Source organism: Aulonocara sp. 'chitande type north' Nkhata Bay, linkage group LG5 (assembly GCF_057382095.1).
Source record: "Aulonocara sp. 'chitande type north' Nkhata Bay isolate Kocher_YH1m ecotype deep benthic linkage group LG5, A_spYH_male_GT1.1, whole genome shotgun sequence".
NCBI lineage: Eukaryota > Metazoa > Chordata > Actinopteri > Cichliformes > Cichlidae > Aulonocara > Aulonocara sp. 'chitande type north' Nkhata Bay.
In genome coordinates this window covers 37,971,771-37,992,052 of record NC_141348.1, presented here as the reverse complement: position 1 = coordinate 37,992,052, position 20,282 = coordinate 37,971,771, and the positions used below count along the sequence as shown (strand labels likewise).

General features: G+C 38.2%; 1 protein-coding gene across 5 annotated transcripts in view; it reads left to right on the top strand.

The window, feature by feature from the left end:
• Positions 1-20,282, top strand: part of slc12a5a (solute carrier family 12 member 5a) — a 197,630-nt gene that overhangs the window by 150,396 nt on the left and 26,952 nt on the right. For all 5 annotated transcript variants that reach the window (XM_086293399.1, XM_086293397.1, XM_086293398.1 and 2 more), the window contains exons 4-12: positions 819-965; positions 10,786-10,840; positions 11,799-11,929; positions 15,210-15,457; positions 15,893-16,104; positions 16,903-17,070; positions 17,358-17,456; positions 19,911-19,968; positions 20,052-20,226. In XM_086293399.1, the coding sequence (XP_086149525.1) occupies positions 819-965; positions 10,786-10,840; positions 11,799-11,929; positions 15,210-15,457; positions 15,893-16,104; positions 16,903-17,070; positions 17,358-17,456; positions 19,911-19,968; positions 20,052-20,226 (1,293 nt within the window). The remainder of the gene's footprint in view (positions 1-818; positions 966-10,785; positions 10,841-11,798; positions 11,930-15,209; positions 15,458-15,892; positions 16,105-16,902; positions 17,071-17,357; positions 17,457-19,910; positions 19,969-20,051; positions 20,227-20,282) is intronic.

Genomic DNA, 20,282 nt, shown 5'->3' with positions numbered 1-20,282 from the left:
CACCCAGCCTGTAAAGAAATACAGTAATATTTCATGCATTCATTGAACAGATTGGTCACATGGCTGCTTTCTGATCTCAAAGTTTTCTTTATTTCCTGGGCTTAAACTGTTTTTGTAGTCAGCAGAGGATTTGGAAGAAGGAATGTAGGAGAGACATATATTTAAGCAAGAGGACTGAAAAGTATATTTTGGCATAGAATTTGTAAGCCTTTCACACTCTTTAACTCCAGTTTACATTATGTCTTCTTACAGCTATCCTTAAAATAAAAAAATAACCCAAATGATTGTAATTTTAAATATATGTTAAACTACACTAACAAGAAAAAAGAGCCTATAATCAAAAGCGTGTGTTTGCAGTAAATCAACCCGCTAATGTGGCAACAACAGCGAATTCAAGCCAAAGTGGCCTGTTTAAAATCACAAATTGGGCCTTTGAAAGTAATAATCTGTGAAGTCCTATGTGCCTTTTTCCATCGGTTCAGTGTTTTGCTTTATTGTTTTGGGTCTTTGCACGTGTAAAAAAAATAGGCACATAACACATACTGCAAACTGTGCTTCCCAGCATGCACGGCTGATGTGTTGACTTTTATTGATTAATATATCTGCCAAAATGCAGCAGGAGTCATTCAGTGGGTGCTGCGCATCTGGTGTGGAATGCTTATAGCGAGAGACAAGCTAAGCATTTACATCTGGAGTCTGACAGCTATCTGAATTTTAACGTTATACAATCTAGATTAAGTACTTGGAGAAACTTAAACTGTAACTGTGCATGAATAATGCTCAGGTGTCTCTTTCTTCTCACCCCTCTCTTCTTTCAGGCTCCCCAGCTCGGCACACTGATGGGCGTTTATATGCCGTGCATCCAAAACATCTTCGGAGTCATCCTGTTCCTCAGGATGACCTGGTTGGTGGGAATCGGAGGTGTCATTGGGACTTTCATCATCGTTTTCATGTGCTGTACCACAGTGAGTGTTGTACATTCTTGTAAATTTTAGCCCAGGTTCATAGTGAAAATTCAGAATTTCACACGTTTTATAAAGTGCAGCATTCGTGGAGCGTAACATATTGTAGAGTGGAAGGTAGCAGATGTAGCAGAATTTATTGTTCAGCAGTGTAAGATTGTTATCACCATTATTGGCTCTGGTGAGAACAGCAAAGATTAAGGACCTTGCACAGAATATGGTTGGAGAAACAGAGGATATAAATATGTTTATAATGGTTCAGTAAATTCTGTGTTTTGATTAGTGAGCAGTAGCTTTCCATTAATGTGGTGCCATACTTTGAATTGCAAGTAATTACTTCTCTGCATTAGCCGAAACGGCTTTCTTTTTTATTTCATCCAAAAATAGTTCGCCAGGGGTAGTTTCACAGTAAAATTGGTCATACAGCTGTTGTTCAGTCTCTAAATAGAATCAGTCTCCTTAGTAAGCAGAGTCAGCCTACAATACACACAATGTATCTTTGTTTATTTTTCACAAAGATATCCCCCTTATTTTAAGGATAACAGCTTTGCTGTAATGTGTTTGAACAGCTTAAATGTTGACATTCTTTCTTGGTTTTAGTTAAGCACAATTTCTTTGCTAAACATATAATACAGCCCAACCCTCTTTGCTCTACAGTTCTGTACCGATGTATTGTATTGGTTTATGTCCAATAGAAAACTTTGTCAGTCTGGTAAGGTACCACCCCCAAGAATTTTTAATGTGTTACATCTACAGAAATATGGATAGTTGACCCAGTCGTGGTTTTAAACGGCAAGTCTAAGGTTACAGCTTACTTAAATGGAGCAGTGTGGTCAAAGAATAACTGCAATTATCTATTTAGGAGTATAGTTCACAGACATTTCCCTCTTAACAATGTGGCATTCAGCAGTAATAATAAAGTGACAAACTGGCAAGTGTTTTTAAACTAATCTTACATGAGATAACATTAAAGGAAACCAGAGTGTTGAAGATTGTTTTGTTTGGTAATTTATTTCAAACATGTAAACAATATACAGGTACATTTAGACAAGAAAATAAGAGAGAGAAAAATACTATACAAATTTTTTTTAAAATATTTATATATACATATATACAATATACAAAAATCAATACATTTCAATATAGCCACCGTTCTGATTAATTTACATGTTGAAAGGGAGTGGGAAGAAGTAAACACTTATTTAATCCCACCCATTTGCCATAAATTATCAGTTAATATTTAGTCAGCGTCCTTACTGATATAATTTGTAATAAAAATAGTGAACACATTTCTGATATACTATATACTATATTATAACATCATGAATTTTTTTTTAAATAGAGACATTCACTTAATTTCAATATTTTCCCTTTCTTTATAGTTCATATTTTTATAACTCTTTTTATAACTCTTGAACTTTTGAACTGTTTTATGTTTGGACATTGCTTTAATTCCATATTCACAGTGTTCCATAGTTTCACTCCATGAACAGAAACACAAAAGCTTTTTCTTGTAGTACGTACCTTCCCTGTTTTGAAGTTACAAAAACCCCTTAAATTATAGCTTCCTTCTTTCAAAAAAAAACATACTCTGAATATTACCTGGCAGTTCTTTATTTTTTGCTTTGAATAGAATTTGTGCTGTTTGGAATTTCACTAGATCGTCAATTTTCAACATTTCAGACTGCAAAAATAGTGAGTTTGTGTGTTCCCTATAACCTGCATTGTGGATGATTCAAATTGCCTTTTTTTTTGAAGAGTAAAAAGTGAATGTAATGCAGTTTAATAGTTGTTGCCCCAGACCTCTGCATAGTAGCCTAAGTATGGTGAAACCAGTGAACAGTAGAGAATATGAAGTGATGTTCTGTCGAACACCTGCTTTGCCTTGTTTAGTACTGCAATGCTTCGTGATACTTTGGAATGAATATATCTTACGTGAGCTCCCCAGTTAAGTTTTTCATCTATTATTACCCCCAGAAATGTATTTTCACTGACTCTTTCAATATCAACACCATTTATTTGAATGTTAGCATTTGTATTTAAACTACTATTTCCAAATAACATAAGTTTAGATTTATTCAAATTGAATGATAATTTGTTTTTATCTAGCCAGAACTTCACTTTACTTATTTCATTAGTCATATCCTCCAATAAATTCTGCAGATCATCACCAGAGCAAAAAATGTTTGTATCGTCAGCAAAGAGAACCATTTTTAATACTTTGGACACTTAACAGATGTCGTTAATGTACAAGTTGAAGAATTTTGGACCCAAAACTGACCCTTGGGGTACACCACAAGCAATGTCCATACATAAGGAGCAACCATCATTTAATTTCACAAACTGCTTCCTGTCACCTAAATAACTCCGGACCCAATCTAAAGCTACCCCTCTGACACCGTAACGTTCCAGTTTTCTTATTAATATATCATGATCTATAGTGTCAAATGTCCCACGTTTTATAACACTGTTCAGTATTTCCCATAATCTTTTAATATTATTTCTATTTATATCTAATTGCTTCATATAGTATTCCTTTTTACTATATCTAAGTATATTAGTTAACCTATTTTTATACCAAATTCTTTCCATATTCTTAGCAGCGACAGTTCACTTGAAGGTGGCAGGTTTATATTTGAGGACACAGGCGTTAGCAAGATTATAGAGGATCCTAAAATGTTTTTTACGTCTTGCCAAGTCCAAACAGTGCTGAGAATTACATACGTAGGTTCCTGATACTAAGAACGTTCACAGAGGTTTGAGATGTATGAAATAAAACTTCTTCTTCTGTATCGGTTTAATAAGCAGTTATGGTTTTTTGTGTTATCGCTCTTTTCGAAAAGCTCAATTTTCTGAAAATACTCATAGTTTAGAGTTTTGCAGTTTCTTGTTTTCGAGACATAGAAGAAGCTACTTTCGGCTGCTCCATTATTCACAAGGGGTCTCCACAGCGGGTAGCGCCGCATGTTTGCTTTGGCAGATTTTTACAGCAGATGCCCTTCCTGACTCAACCCCCAAAGGATTTGTGTCTCCTGAACTAGGGATCTTTCATTTATTAGATGAATGAAAGCCGCTGTTTGTGAGATGTAGTATCTATTTTTATTTGCCAGAATGGTATCATTGACCCTGCACCAAATCCAGCAAAGTAGTGTTAAAGTGAAATTTCAAGAGAGGAGGTTTTAATCATCTTATTTTAGCCGGTGTAATGATTCTGGGTCTGAGTGAAGTGTAACGTTGCAGATCACATAACCAGGTTCCTTTTGTGCTGTATAAAGAGCAAACTGCCTCTCTGTCGATGATCTGTTTATATTTCACAGACCCCACACGTTCAGTCTGTAAAAAAGAACAACATGACACACTGTGATGCTCCCTGGTTCCCTTTAATGTCACTGCCACAGAGTCATGTGTCAGAGTGACTTTGGACTGACACCCTGCCGTGGCCCTGAGACTCGCATTACATAAGACTCTCCCACAGGATCGAAGTCGCTGCTGTCAGTGGTCTGGCTGGCTTCTACAAGATGATCGTGTTTGATGCATTTGATTGTCAGAGAGCATATACTTGGCCTCCTCACTCAAAAGCTTAACATCTCTATTCTGAAGGGTGTTGACTTAATTTACTGTCTCTGTTGAAAACTTGACAATGCCCTGCATGAGAGCTTTCTGTCAGACAACACAGGCGCATCCAGCCTGAGTATGGCTTTTCAGTGGATTGCCTTGCTAATTTTATTGTACATGACAGTTTAATTAAAACTTTGTGGTCTATAAGATGTAAGAGCTGTGCGTCGTTCCTCTGATTTGCATTTTGGGTTATGGACTTTATGTTGGTTTGTCTGCGAGTTTGTGCAACCTAGATTCTCCTCCAGCTGAGTATATTTATAGAACGACCCCCTCAAATCCCAAACACTGCCTGCACAGACACATGCTGCGGCCCCGTCATTTTTTCTGTGTGACAGTATAGAGGGCATACTGAATGAAACAGCATATTGATAGAACATAATATGTAATTCCATGTTTGAGCCTGATATCTTAGTAATTACCTCTAAAATATAGATACTGAATCTCATCAGCTTATTATTTTTTTCCATCAGCATCATAAAAATATAAATAATTAATAAAAAGGGGATAAAAAGATTTTGTGTGGTGCATGAAAAAATACAGCACTCAGTTTTATGGTGGAAAAAATAGCAGGAGAGAAAAAAAAAAGCTTGGAGATCAAAGCTGGTTCAGACACAGCTTGACAGGAAGTCGTGCAAACACACAAACACATTTGCAATTCCTATGCTTCATTTCTTATGCTTTAACACACACATACACACACACAGAGGAATCAGTGCTAAAAAGTTCCTTACGTCCATTTACTAGAATAAACTCTGAAAAACATCTCTCAGTAATTTCGTCTCACTGTTTAATATCACACACACACACGCACACACACACACACACACACTTTTTATCACTCACACTGAGCTCATTGCAGAGCCCCGGGGCGATAAGCTCGAGCGTGAACGGTGTGTGAGAAACCCCCACCTCTCTCCTCCTGAGCTCCTTACATAACCACCGAGGCCTTCAGGGGCTCTCAGCAATGAGCGCGTGTGTGTGTGCATGTACATACGTGTACGCAGCGATGCCCACCTGAGTGAAATCCACAGGAGCCAAAGTGCGAAGGAATCTCGCATGTTGTAGAGCTTAATAATATACAGCAGGACCCCATGTTTTATTCACTTCATGGGATGTCACTGACAGTGCACTTTTCAGGTGCTTAATCACAACTGCACATATCTGCAGCTGTCAAACGCTCGCGCCAATATTTTTCTGTCACATCTTGGCGGAACGTTAACGAGCCGCAGTGCTCAAACATTCAGGGAATCGTTATATAAAGAACGCGCCTCCGTGTGGAACGGCTCTGACACATTAAACCATTAACCATGAAATTATACACGCAGGCCACCATTTTAAAAATCAGTGCTTTGCTGCAGACAGCATTCTCCAAACAGGGACGCTCAAACGTGTGTACGTCGTACTGGTATATGAGTCTTTTTACCCCAGATAATGAATACAGGCTCTTACCACATTAAAATGAGCTTTAATATTCTAGATGGAAAGTCATCTGTTATTTGGTCTTCCTCATTACTTCCAGGTCTTGAATCCAAATGCTGTGAGGGGAAGGGTTGGATGCCCTCTGTCGTGACTCATTTAAATGCTTAGGATGCCTTTCTCGCTCATCTCCTCATATTTTACTCTTTCGCTTCTTCAATTTCTCCAAGCCTTTTCTTTTTTCCATGTTTCTGTCTCATTATTCCTTTTCTCCTCCTCCTTCTTCCTTTGATTCTATTCTCTCTCTTGCTCTCATTCTTATTCTATTATTCAATTTTTGTCCTTTTTCTGCCACGTCTGTTCTTGTCTCGCAGCATAGCACAGCAGCACCTCGTCCTCTTACTTATAGTTTCCATTCCCACCATCACTCTGAAAGTGAAAATCACCTCAATCACTGTCATTTGACATTGGTGCCTTCCATAGTATACCATCCACAGGGATTTCAAGTGATGAGCAGCACCCTGAAACTTCTGTGCTTTTGTATGTCAACTGATGAAGTTGTACCTCAAAAAAACAATTCTGCATTTGTGTAATGAAGCATGATAATGAAGCACGCTCTTAGGGCAAGGCAAAAGCTCCAGTCCTGTCGAAACCAATTTCCGCTCAACTGTAAGGTCAAAAAAAGACCAATTCAGAATTTGTCTGTAGCTTTGGGAAGAAACAGACCAAAAGTGTCCTTTGGGGTCATCAGTGGGGAGTGTGTCAGCTGGCAGGCTTTTCTTAAAAATGACTTTTTTCACCAAATACATTCCTAGGGCTCATCTGTAATCATGATGGCTTAGCAATTATTCAGGCCTTGCTACCATTCCGATTACATTTCGAAGGAAAACATCTCCTTTGTGCGAAATGTAAGCTGTGTGCTGTTGTATCTCATGTGGATGAGACAGATGGTGGGGAGGTCTAATCTGGCCTTTCTACTGGCATGCTTAGAGCCTAGAGGGCTTTTGGGTACATGTGAGTTTGGAGGCACTGACTCCAGGATTCATGGAGAAAGAGAGAGTTATAAACCAGAGGATGTTCACTAACGCAAACTCTCAAACCATCACAGTTTTAGGTTACCAGCCTGAAAGTGGGACGATAAAACAGGCCACAGGCTCTGGGTCAGTGGGAAGAAAGATTTTGCCCATCCTGCCTGCTAAAACAGAACATCGCTGGGTTTTTTTAGTGCCACTCTTCAAATGTTCTGCGAATACAGACATGATTTGGTCATCAAGTGCTTGAACTACAGAGGAATCTGTGTTAGATTTAGTTATTAGATCTCCAGTATCTGCTTTTGATCCTATGTTGTGGTCCATTTGGGTCTGCAGGTGAGATCATTGGAGATGAAAGCCAGGCAGTTTCTCATGCATGACTTTTTCTGCTAGAGTCCCTGTCTGCAGTGATGCCCAAAGGGTCATTTAACTAAAAGTGATAAAAATGGTATTTCACAACAGTGACAACAACAAAATCATCTGCTCTTCTGTTGCCACTTGTGGTGGTTCAGTCAAACAAAACAACATATGACATTAATTGCACATCAGCAATCAATCATAGATTGAAGGTGAAATTATTCATCTAACTGGAGACAAAATTTGAGTTTTGAAAAGTGATAGTTGCTACTTTGTCTTGTCTGCAGCTGGTTGTAGACAAAATCAACGCAGAATCGATCCATATATCGATACAGTTTCCACTGAAACACAGATAAACCTCAAATAATTGGTTGCTTGACCTAATCGCCCTCATTCATTTCCACTCCTCGTGCCTGTCAAGCCTTCTGTTCTCATAGAACGCACGATGAGGCTAACAATATTGATACTGTCAGATTTTCAACTCCAAATTCTTGTTATTTTCAAAACAGTGAGTTGTGACTTCACACAGACAAAAGCAGGCTTCTCATTTCAAGCCAGTTACCTACTGATATTGCCAGCTGAAATCGCAGCTGTCACTAACATGCTCAGTTTGTCAGCTTTAGTTTTCTAATTATATTTCGCTCCATGAGCACTGGTTCACACAAAGAGCTTTGATAAAGTCTTAAATTGGCACTTGCATAAATAACTGGATCTAAACCTCTGTTTCTCAGGAAATAGTCAGAACTCTTACAATGCTACTCCTTCAGACTGAACTGAAAGAGCTGTATTGTTTGCTGTGCTTCAGACTAGAATTAACGATATATATCTTCAGAATGAGATGGCAGAAATAAGATTCTGCTATGAGCATAAATTACAGTGCAGTACTTCTTGGAAATTAAAACATATAGACCACCTTCCAGACTCATAGTAATTGAAAATCACGTATCAATATAAAACAGAGCATGTGTTTTAAAGACAAAGTCAAAGGGGGGGTATAGTGTATAATTTACCTTTAATATTATTGACATACATAAAATTCAGAGCGAAGCATTACTAAAGCACCAATCCTGTTTGGCTACACTGCCAGCACTGCAAATCAGACAAGTGCATTGCTGGCTTTTCTGCATGGAGATTCAGTGATTGGGTATGCGACTGACTACCTCTGAGTGGCTGCTGCCCACATCAGATAAAACACTTAAACAATTACTGTCTTATCTGCTGTGGTGGGAGAAGGGTTTCTGGCCTCATTATGACCAGATTAGAGTGAGAAACAGAGCCCAACTCACTGTTCACTCCTGATCATCAGTCCACTGGGCCCTCAGGTGACACTAACCACATTAAAGTCTTTGCAGAGACAGATACAATAACAGTTAAACATAACCAGCATGGTTTCCCGTGGCTGGAAAACCTCACTCCAGTGTAGCTGAAACAGAAACTTTGAAAAGAAACAACCATTGATTGTTGTGGTAAATTAATAAATAATAATAAGTAATTGTTCTGTAAAATGTTGCATTTATTAACCACTATTCTTGTCAGTAACAGAATTTACTGTTGTTCTTTTTTACCTTACATTTTAGGAAGGTGATTACAGTTTAAATGTTACCCAGGACAGACTGCTATTGCACTAATGCTGCATGCAAGCACAGATTGAATTAATAATATATATAACTTTACATTCAAAACTCAACTAATAATAACATAATAAACTAGAACAACTCATTTATAGAAAAGCCCCCAAAAATAGGAGAAAGTGAGACATGTTTTAGGCAGCCAGTTCTCACATTTCGTCCTCGCGTTTCTCTTTCTGTGTCTGCCTCTGTCTTTCATGTGCAGACAATGTGAAAAGACACTCAGAAATTCAACAATAGCAACTAAAAGAATAATGAAATCTTAATGCTGTCTTTGTACTGTCAAACACACTCTCCCGCTCTCTTTCCCAGTCACTCTCAGTGCTTTCACGTTGTCATTTTTTATTTCTTCTGAACCATTCTTCCACTCTCTGCGTACATCTCTCCCTCTTGTCCTCTGCAGGCCAGTCGGGACTCGCGCTTTGTGTTGCAGGCGACTGTGATAGCCGTGAGCTTCGCTTTACCGTGCCCTTACATATCTCAACTCGACAGAGTTCCATAAGAGTTGTCGCTGGATGTCTGAATGTGCTCTGACAGCTGTTGACAGGCCCTGTGGTGTTATTATTTATCTAATCAACGAGCAGCCTGTCCGTTCTTTAATTCTATGCTGGGAAAATTCATTGCTTGGCGCTGGTATGAAGGACTTTACCTGGAGGAAATAAAAGAATTGAAGTTTGCTTAAAAATAATCTGATAAAATGTGAAAGTGAGGACAGAACATTAAAACAGTAAACGATTTTTAGCTGTGCCAGTGGCTCTAGTGATGGCAATGTCAGGCAGTCTAATTCTTTGGGGGCTTCCTGCTCAGAAATGGCCTTTGGAGTTAATTATACACATAAGCATGAGTGGTCCACTTACAGTAAGGCCAATAAGTCTCTGTTGCCTTATTTGACAGAAATATGTGCATTCTTCCTGTTTGTTTCTGGTCATTTGATAAACAAAATGTCTGTATTTCGTGAATAAATACATCTCCAATTACAAAACTGGAGTAGAAAAAATATTAGAATATTGCTGTTGATTTCCTTTCGGCTCTGCTGAAAGCCTCTAGGAATGTGCTAAAAATTCTTCAATGCAGGAAAGACCCTACTCTGTCTTTGGTATCCACAGAAAAGCCTCATTAACGGTTAGATGGACTTCCATTACAATTTTTTTCAGCTATCCATGGTAGCAAGAGGATAAACTAATGACTTGATGGATCAGGGTTATCCACTAACTCTTCAACATGCACTATTGCAGCAGCACAGAGGCAGGCTTGTGCTGAAATGTCTTGAAGGGGGTTTGAAAATGTTTCACATATTCGTACACTGTGTTGAACTGAAATAGTTCCAATGACTTTGACTGACATTAACTGCTCAAGCTTTAACATCAAGTCATGTATTTTAGATGTCTGACATTTAGATTTATGTTCCCGCCACATCCTGATTAGTGTGATCTCTCCTTTGAATTTAGTGCTGATTATTATAAAAATTATTGTTTCAGGGGTTTTTTTTCCAACTAACTTGATTTGCACATATAGCATTGTGGTTGCGAGCATTGAGCTAAATCAGACTCTTAGTTTTGTTTTTATTTTATTACTTAGATTTAGTTTACCAGTTTCATTTCATTTTTGATGATATAAATAGGCATGACACCTTATTCATTGAGGTTTAGTTCACAATTTAAGAAAACAATAAATGGTATTCTTCACAGTTGAAAAGATCAAAAACTTGTGTGCGTAATTTGCAAATTTGATCTAATTTCTTCTTTTCCTGCTCCTCTGTCCTTCTCTGTGTAGACCATGCTGACTGCCATCTCTATGAGTGCCATCGCTACCAATGGAGTAGTGCCAGGTGGGTGAGCAGACGCTGGCACCACACAGTCATCGCTGTTTGAGTCTGTCCGCTTCTAAATTTCTCTTTTCGCTGATTGCTTTTGGCACAGTACACCCAGCGCAGCTTGATATCTCCAGAAACATTAAAAGCTTTAGTCTGGGATCTTGTGCACTTTAGCTCCTTGTCACGCAACATTATTTACACAAAATAAAGCATCAGCCAAATGCTTGTCATGAAGATCTGCATCGGCAAGTTTGTATCTGAACACAGACACATGAACGTGCATATGCAGGCTAGCTACATTTTATAAGCGAGTTTACATAGTAATGATGGCCTGCATCTTACCAGTTGGTGTGCATGCAGCAGGGGTCAGAGCAAATTACAGGCTTGTAGAGAAGTGTGGAAGTGTATGCCAATTATAACTGTCTCTGTTATAACCAGTCCCAACCCTTGTGCTGCTCCAAAGTGCTGATTAAGGTCTATTTATTTATGTTCAGTTAATTTATTTGCACACTGCTTGTGCATTTTTGTATAACAGTGTGATAAGATGCAATAACAAGAAAACCTTTTCTAGCAAATTCAGCAAAAATTACAACTGTCAGAAAGCAGTCTACCAAAATAAAAAAGCATTACAGAAAAAACTATTTTCTATCATTAATGTATGGAAATCGTTTTTTAATTTTAAAGAAATCTGCTGGATATTCACTGGTGTACACAGTGGACAGTTTTTTAAACATCTCTCTTGTTCTTTGTTGTCAAGTTTCTTTTATTTGATTGTGTAAAATGTTAGTCGTTAAAAGAGACAAAATTGAAGTGAATGTCTGCACTCACCATGGTGACATGCTAATGTCAAAACTAATTAACAGATACAAAAATATATGTATGGTTCAGCATGAGATGTCATCGTTTAGTCTTCTCACAGACAAAGTTACCCATTAAATGAGTACTTCAGAGTGATTTTGTGCTGTTCGTGTAGCTGGAGGCTCCTACTACATGATCTCCCGTTCACTGGGCCCTGAGTTTGGGGGAGCGGTCGGAATCTGTTTCTACCTGGGGACCACGTACGCTGGAGCCATGTACATCCTCGGAGCTATTGAGCTCCTCTTGGTGAGAATGAAGCCCTCTTTGTGTTCACTCTCTCTGACTTTGTTAATGTCATCACCAGGCAGTAACATGTTAACTTTCTTTTCATTTCATTAGTGTAGCATAGTTTATTAGTATTTAATGCCATAATTAATATTATGGCATTTGTACCCTCAGACCATGCAAGTGGTTAAAGAACAACAACAACAATAATAATAATAATAATAATAATAATAATAATAATAAAGTCCTGTCCACGTTGTTCAGGTCTCTGTCTTGTAACAGCTTCACCTCTTTCTGCTATTCACCAATGTTTAGAAATGAAACGCATGTGTGAAAACAGCTTATCTGCTAGTGTCAAACATCCAGCCTGGAGTGTGGAAGGACCATTTAAAAGTTGACTCACCCCATCATGGCTCAACCAATCAGCGATCACCAAGTCTTAGATAGTCTTATGAATCATATTAAGTGATGCACTTCTCCTCAGGTGAACTGCCTGTTTTGAACCACTTATTTATTCTGGAACTGATTCTGGTTAAATGCTCGTTTTTGGACGTTTTTAATACATCCCAAACAGCTGCCACATTTATTTATTTATTTTTTGAGTTCACTTCTATGTGAGTGAGAGAGAAAAGCGTCTAATATCCTGTCTATTTGAAATGACATCCATTTCAAGCTTATTCATCCGTGATGTCACAAGACCACGATGACCTAAAAGAAAAACGATGTGAGCTGCCAGGTTAGTAGACGATGACCACTCAAATCACAGCTTTTTCTTCCCTGCAGTAAACCCTCCAACATCACATTTTGACAATTTTTACCAAGGTGATAACACTGTCAGACCCGCAACTCTGAGGGGAACTTTGTTGTGCTCCAGTGGCAAAATATTACCCTTTAGATTCAATTATAGTGGTAATATATAAACGATTTTTGCACCATGTTGTTCTGGTCCGAGCAGATTTGAAGCCAACATTGGAAATGTTTCAATGGTTAAAGGCAAGGAGCCAAACAAAACCTCTAGCCCAGAGGTATTTAAACATTAATCACTAATGTGTGCAGGGAATGTGGCTAATCTTTTCTTTCTGTTCTTTGTTTTAACCAGGTAACAACAAACATTTTCCAGTACTAATTTACAATTTTGTTTTCACGTGATTGTTCAGTGTTGTAATATAAGCTTCTTTTTTTTGCTTGTTTGTTCATTTTAGAGTGAGTTTGTTTTACCCTTTTCCAATCTTCATATTAAGTGTGTGTCAGTCTTCTTGTCCAACTCTAACAACTGTGTATTTCTCCAAATGTCAAATTCCTCCTCTGAAGGTGTCCTATTATGTGCATTTCCAGATCAAAGTGTGTATTCCTGGACTCTCGCAGAGTAGCTTTGTATGATTTACAGTTCAAAATAATCCTTGTTTATCTTTCTGGCTGACTTGGTGTTTGACTTTGGCCACAGTTAGTATCGTTATCTGCCTTCATAATAGCATAATATCTCCACTTTAAATATATATTAAAAAAATGATTTGATAGATTTACTCCTGTAGCTACAATGACCTGTATTGCTTGTTAATCTCATCCATGCTTGTTACTATTTTTGTTGTTCAGCAGAAGGAATATGATCCCTCGTTTTTAATCCTGCCTGCAAACCTCTGGCTGACTAAATTTTTCTAAAGAGGGGAATAGTTATTAGAGAGTACAACAAGTCTAGTATAAAAAAAAATAAAAAAAAAGAAACCATAAAATCCTTAATTTAAGTATATTCATTGAAATTTGGGAGGGGGGGGGTTGTTTATTCCAACTGGTCAGACCCACATCAATGAAACTTCTGATATTCCTGAAATCCAATCAGTGCAAAGTGAAACAAAAAAAAATGTTACGCTTCTAACAAATACAAAGCAGAGTATTTGCATGTTCTTCTCCTTTGGTTGATTTTCATCATCACTTTGCTTTGAAGCTATTTTCTTCTCGCAGTATGTGCTCTTCAATGTGAATTCTGATTAGTTTTTGAAATGGCGCGATCTTTCATCTCAATCTTTCGCTTCTCTCCTCCTGTTTCTCGTTCTCCTCCTCTGCCTTTCACTCCACACTTCTTCCACTGCAATGCCTCCATGTTGCATGGGATATTGGGTAATTATGCAAATACTGCATTATAAGGGATGAAGACACTGCCTGAGTAACAGGATCATTCCTTGAAACAGCTCTCATCACTTTGGTCCACTGTTATCAACTGTCATTTTTTATTGTTAATAATATTATTCTGGATGCCTCTAATGGATATGGAGTTTGATCGTGTCTGGAGGTTAATTCTGTCTTCTGGGTCAAAGCTGGCTTAGTTTCCATTGTAAAATAACAATCCTTGCAGAATTGTAAGGAGCGGATCTCGAGGAAGACTGATTTGAATATGTTTCATCCTTCCACCCAAGTCAGGAACACAAACTGATGCTGCTATTTTAGGAACCATGAAGAGTTCACCGTGAAGCTACGATTTGTTTGCCTAGTGATGTGCTGTTCTTAGCATTCAGCCAAATGACCGAAACCACAACTCACTGCTTGTTCTCTTGTTGCTCTTCATAGTGATAAAGAGTGTTCAGGCTGAGAGAAAAAAGACACAAATTTCCACACTTATGTAACAGCCTTGCAATGAATCATCTAAACCTGATGACAGATAGTGACGGTCTAATTAGGGGTTTACCATCTAGCTTCTGACTATTCTTAGACTGACCCGTAGTAAAAGTGTAATAATGGCAGTTAATGTTTAATATTAATACCATGCTTGAGTTGTTTAATTAAGAATTAAAATAGCAGCCAGTAGTACGAGTTGGTGCTTCAAGCTCCATTAGAGGACTTTTAATGTGACATCGCATATATTCACACTTCACAGAGTTGTCCTCTTTTACTCATCTCATCCCTCATTGCCTTTCTCACCTTTTTTATTATATCCAAGCAAGCAAGCAATTTATTTATATAGCACTTTCAGACAACTACCAGGAGAAAACAAAGTGCTGTACACTTGACATGACACAGAAAAAATGATACATTAAATTAAAAAAATATATATATACATCTTTCTTTTCCATTTAGCAGCAAACAGTGAGGTAGAGAGGCAGGTTTGTAACCTGAAAACTGCCAGTTTAAATCCCCAGACAGGCCATAGAAGGTGAGGAGTGAAAGTCGCACTTCCAAAACATGTACCACTAAGATGTCCTTGAGCAGCAATGATATTTTCTGGATTTTTTTTTTAAGATAAAAGTACTGCTGATTTCCCTGGATACATAAAGTCAAAGATAAATAAATAAGCTCCTTTCCTCTGCAGATCTACATTGTGCCCAAAGCAGCCATATTTCCCCTGGAGGGCCTAGAGGGTGCTGAGGCCGAGGCCGCCCTGCTTAACAACATGCGCGTGTACGGGACCATCCTGTTGACCTCCATGGCCACAGTGGTGTTCGTTGGCGTAAAATATGTTAACAAGCTGGCACTCGTGTTTCTGGCATGCGTCATTCTCTCCATCTTGGCTGTCTACGCCGGAGTCATCAAGACCGCCATGGATCCACCTGTATTCCCGTAAGCAGTTAGAGCCAAGATAATCCAATATTATATAAGCTGAAATGGTAACAAAAGCCCAGACTAACACACATCTTATCTACATGCTGTTTTAGAAAAAGCAACACATAATTACATGCTAGGTTTGGAGAACATGCCATTATTATATCAGTGGTACAAAGGCACCAGCACTAATTTGCCTTATTTTTTATTTTACATATTTAAAAATTAGATGAATTTACCTGAAAACTAAGTGTTATAATGTGATACCCATCATTGTTTTAACCTAGGTGTCAATAGATGTCAGAAAACAATTTAAAACAACAGATATTGTTTAACTATAAAATTAATTTAAAGAAGAAAAAAGTCCAAATAAATTGTTTACATCAAACACGCATGCACAAAAGTCGCTACAGCAGCAGTATTTCAAAATTGTGTGCTTTTCTATTCCTCTAGGGTGTGTGTTTTGGGGAATCGCACTTTGGTGTGGAAGTCCTTTGATGTTTGTGCCAAGACCATTGAGACAGCTAATGGGACAGTCACAACCCAGCTGTGGCAGATGTTCTGTGATTCACCTTTTCTCAACGCTACCTGTGACAAATACTTTGTTGCCAACAATGTGACTGAGATCCAGGGCATCCCTGGGGTCACTAGTGGAATCTTGGCAGGTTGGTTCATTCGTTTTGGATCCAATTATCATCTTTCTATACTGCTGAGTCACTGACAATTCATTGGCGTTCTTTTCTAGATTTCTTTTTTTTTAAATGAAATGTTTACGATAAAATACTTTCTTAGGTCTGAATGTCCTGTTTTTCCCATTGATCTGTTGTTATAGTACTGGAGTGTCCATCAAGAAACACTCCAGTACGAGCAGCTTTAAATGTTGTAAAAAGAACTTAAAAAGTTGATTCATTTTTCTAGATATTTGCTTTCAGATCTTTTTAATAAATGTTAAAAATGGTGATTTAGTGTTACAAAGACAAAGTAGAGCAAACTTATTTCTTAGCCTTGGGCTTCCTGAAACCCTAAGAAAAACCACAGCTAGGCAAACCTTGTTTTACCCTGGTGTAACAGTAAACTCTGAATTAAGGAGTCACACTTAAAAGTCACTTTAATTTTTTGACTTTATTTTTTAGAGATAAAACATATCATATTTTATCTCCCATTTTTAGGGGGAGATAAAAACCTCCCAAATCCACCTACTCAAGCAAAGTAATTCATGTTTCTGTTTTCTGAAAGCATCTTTTTTTTTACTGATTTTAATAAACTAATTAGAAATTGTAAATAGTGACTAACTCAATTTTGAATGGCTGAAGAATAAAGTAAATTTGTTAATTAGTCATGGAGTTCAGTCACCAATTGAATATTTGGCTAACATGGAAGGATTAAAAACACCTATTTTCAGGTTCTGTCTGCATGAATATTTTAATTCTAGTCCTCTCTATGTTTCTTCAATGCCAATCCAGACAACCTGTTTGGAAACTACTATGAGAAAGGGGACCTCATTTCCAGGGATAAGATGGAGTCAGTGGAAGACCAGGACGATCCTCTAACCAACGCTAACCGCTACGTGTTAGCCGACATCACCAGCTTTTTCACATTGCTGGTTGGCATTTACTTCCCGTCTGTGACAGGTGAAAGCATAAACTGTTCTGTCCACTTAGTTTTTTCTTATTGTTGTTCATCATTGACACATTTATTAATTTGTTTACTTATCAGTGTGCTGCTGAGTGATTCTTTTGTTAACCATCTGAGAAATGGCATCCCTGGTGTTGTTCTCAATGTCAGACATTTATATTTATTCAGCTTGAGTGAGTTTAGCTGAAATTACTACATTCTGCTGTTTGTAGCACACGTGTTTCTACAGTATGTGCACAAATCTCTGATCTTGGTAACAACTGTCACTTCACTGTCTCTCCAGGGATCATGGCTGGATCCAACCGTTCTGGAGACCTGCGCGATGCACAGAAGTCAATCCCCATTGGAACAATTGCAGCCATCACCACCACCTCTACTGTCTGTATCCTTTAACAACTGCCGTCACGGCAGTTGTTATGCACACACACCACTGCATATACAGTGGGGAAAATAATTGTTTGATCCCCTTCAATTTATACGTTTTCTCACCTATAAAGAAATGGAGAGTTTTTATGATAGTGTCCCTTTAACGGAGAAAGATAGAATATCAACCAAAACTCCAGAAGAAAAAACGATACATAAAATTCTGACTTCATTTGAATGTCATTAAATGAAAAAGTATCTTTACCCCCAAACAAAGTATGACTTAGCACTTGGCAGAGAAACCATTGTCAGTTTGATGTAGCTGGTCACCCAGTTTGTACACCTAAGGAGGAATTTGCCATTGTCTTGGCTGTTACTTAATAATTCGAAACTCCAGCTCCCTCCAAAGATTCTGTATAGGATTGAGTTCTGGAGACTAGCTAGACCACAGGTCAGCAACCTGTGGTTCGCAACCCATATGTGGCTCTTTAGCTGCAAAATGTGGTTCATGAGCCATGGGCTAGGATTAGAGTTACACATATACCGGTTTATTAATTGATTCTCTCCCAATTACAGCCATCATCTGCCCATCTTCCAGTTGTGCTGCTCTCTTTCTCCCATTGTCTGGTAGGAGGAGCTAAAATGGCTCTTCTAATGTTGAAAGTTGCAGACACCTGCACTAGGTCATTCAGTGACCTTAATGTGCTTCTTCTTTAACCACTTCTTTGTTGCCTTGGCAGTATGTTTTGGGTCATTATCATGGTAGCTGACCCATCCACAACCCATCTTTAGTGTTGTGGCTGAAGAAAAGAGGCTCTTGTCCAACATTTTACCGCCCATTGGCCCCACAATCCAGTCAAGTTATCCTGTACCATCAGCAAAAACAGTGCCTCAAAGCATAATGCTTCCACCTTCATGTTGACTGGTGAAATGGTTTATTCAGCATTTCTCTTGCACCAAACAGGAAGGATCGAGTTGATCCCAAAGAGCTTGATTTTGATTTCTTCTGACCAAGACACCTTCTCCAAGTCTTTTCTGAGTTCACTGGAAAACATCAGATGGTCCCATAAATGTGTCATCTTAAACAGGGAGACAGCAAGACTTTAGTCCATTACAGCGTAGTGTGTTACCAATGGCGTTCTTGGTGACACTAGTCCCAATCGCCTTCAGATCATTAACAAGTTCTTCCTGTGTAGTTTTGGGCTGATCCACCATCTTTCACATGATCATCCTAACCCCCACGAGGCAAAATCTTACATGAATAATCACAGCTATTACCTTCTCACCAGGCTTCTTGTTGGTGGTCTTGAAGCCAATTCCAGCCGTGTGCAGGTCTAGTCTTGTCTCTGACATCCTTTGAATACTCTTAGCTCATACCCATGGTAGTGGGACGTAAGACTCTGTGAAATGGTGTTGCAAGTTACAATTATTTAGTGATTGATTATAATCTGTGTGCCACATGTACAATACTTAAACAAATACTGACACACAAATATGTAATGATTGGGTTTTTTTTTCAATATTTAATTTTAAGGTTTCTCTCCATTAAAATGAAACTACCATAAAATTAGAGAATTATCATTTCTTTGTAAATGAGGACCCTCTCAAATTCAGCAGGGGACTGAATAATTATTTCCTCACTGTACCTATATTTTATGTCTGGCCTTGTTGTGATCAAACTTGGGATAATGAATTTGTAGTGGTATTTAAAACGGATCAGTTCATAAAGGACACTGTAAGAAAAGGTCAAGTTTACAAATTTTAGATTTTAACTAACGTGTCTGCACAAACGCACTCACTGGCCTGCAAGAAGCCTCATAATTAAAGGTCAGCATTTTAAATTTGAAAAGGCCATAACTTCTGTGATACCAGTCTAATGCCCTCAAGTAGTCCAAAATATGAATCTACCATTCATGAGAACACATTTCCTATCTTTGTTTAAATCATGGCAGCTGGCTTCTGAATAATATTGGTATTATAATTTGGTATTAGAGTTTGAGCTATTTTGTCATGTGAAACCTTGTTAATATTTCAATGAATGCTTTAAGTTTTTTTCTCTTTGTACAAAATTCTTGAGCACATGTCTGCCATTTATGTGCTTTAACATATAAGGCAGCCTATACCGTGTAGTCTGAAGCAGCTATAATGGAATGGCTGATCTGATTAGGATCTGATTAGGATCTCTAATCACATCATTGAGCTGCCTATGCACTTACCAGTTAATGAAACCAAGACATATTACATGCAATGTAATATGCATCTTATCTCAGAGATTTACTACACAAAAACGATTGACGTCTTTCCTCAGCAAATGCACTTAATTGGTTTATCAGATAATTAAGTGCATCTTCAGATGGAACGGTTTATAATTCTTATAATCACTAAACCAAGGCTCACTAAAAAGTGTTGAATATTTACCATTTATTTATATCGTTATGAAATGACTTTACTTTCTTGAACCATATTTGCTCAGACATGTCCAGTGTGGTTCTGTTTGGTGCCTGCATTGAGGGTGTGGTCCTCAGGGACAAGTAAGTCTATCCTTGATTGAATAAAAATCATCCCTAAATACAACAATAAGTCTGAGACTGACCACTTGGTTAATCGTGTTTAGGTTCGGAGAGGGCGTCCATGGGAACTTAGTGATTGGCACATTGGCTTGGCCATCACCATGGGTGATTGTGATTGGCTCTTTCTTCTCCACCTGTGGAGCAGGCCTCCAGAGCCTGACGGGAGCGCCTCGTCTCATGCAGGCCATTGCCAAGGATGGCATTGTGCCCGCTCTTCGGGTCAGTCTGTTTTCTTCTTACAGCAGACTTCATAGAAGAAGTGGACATAGTGAAAC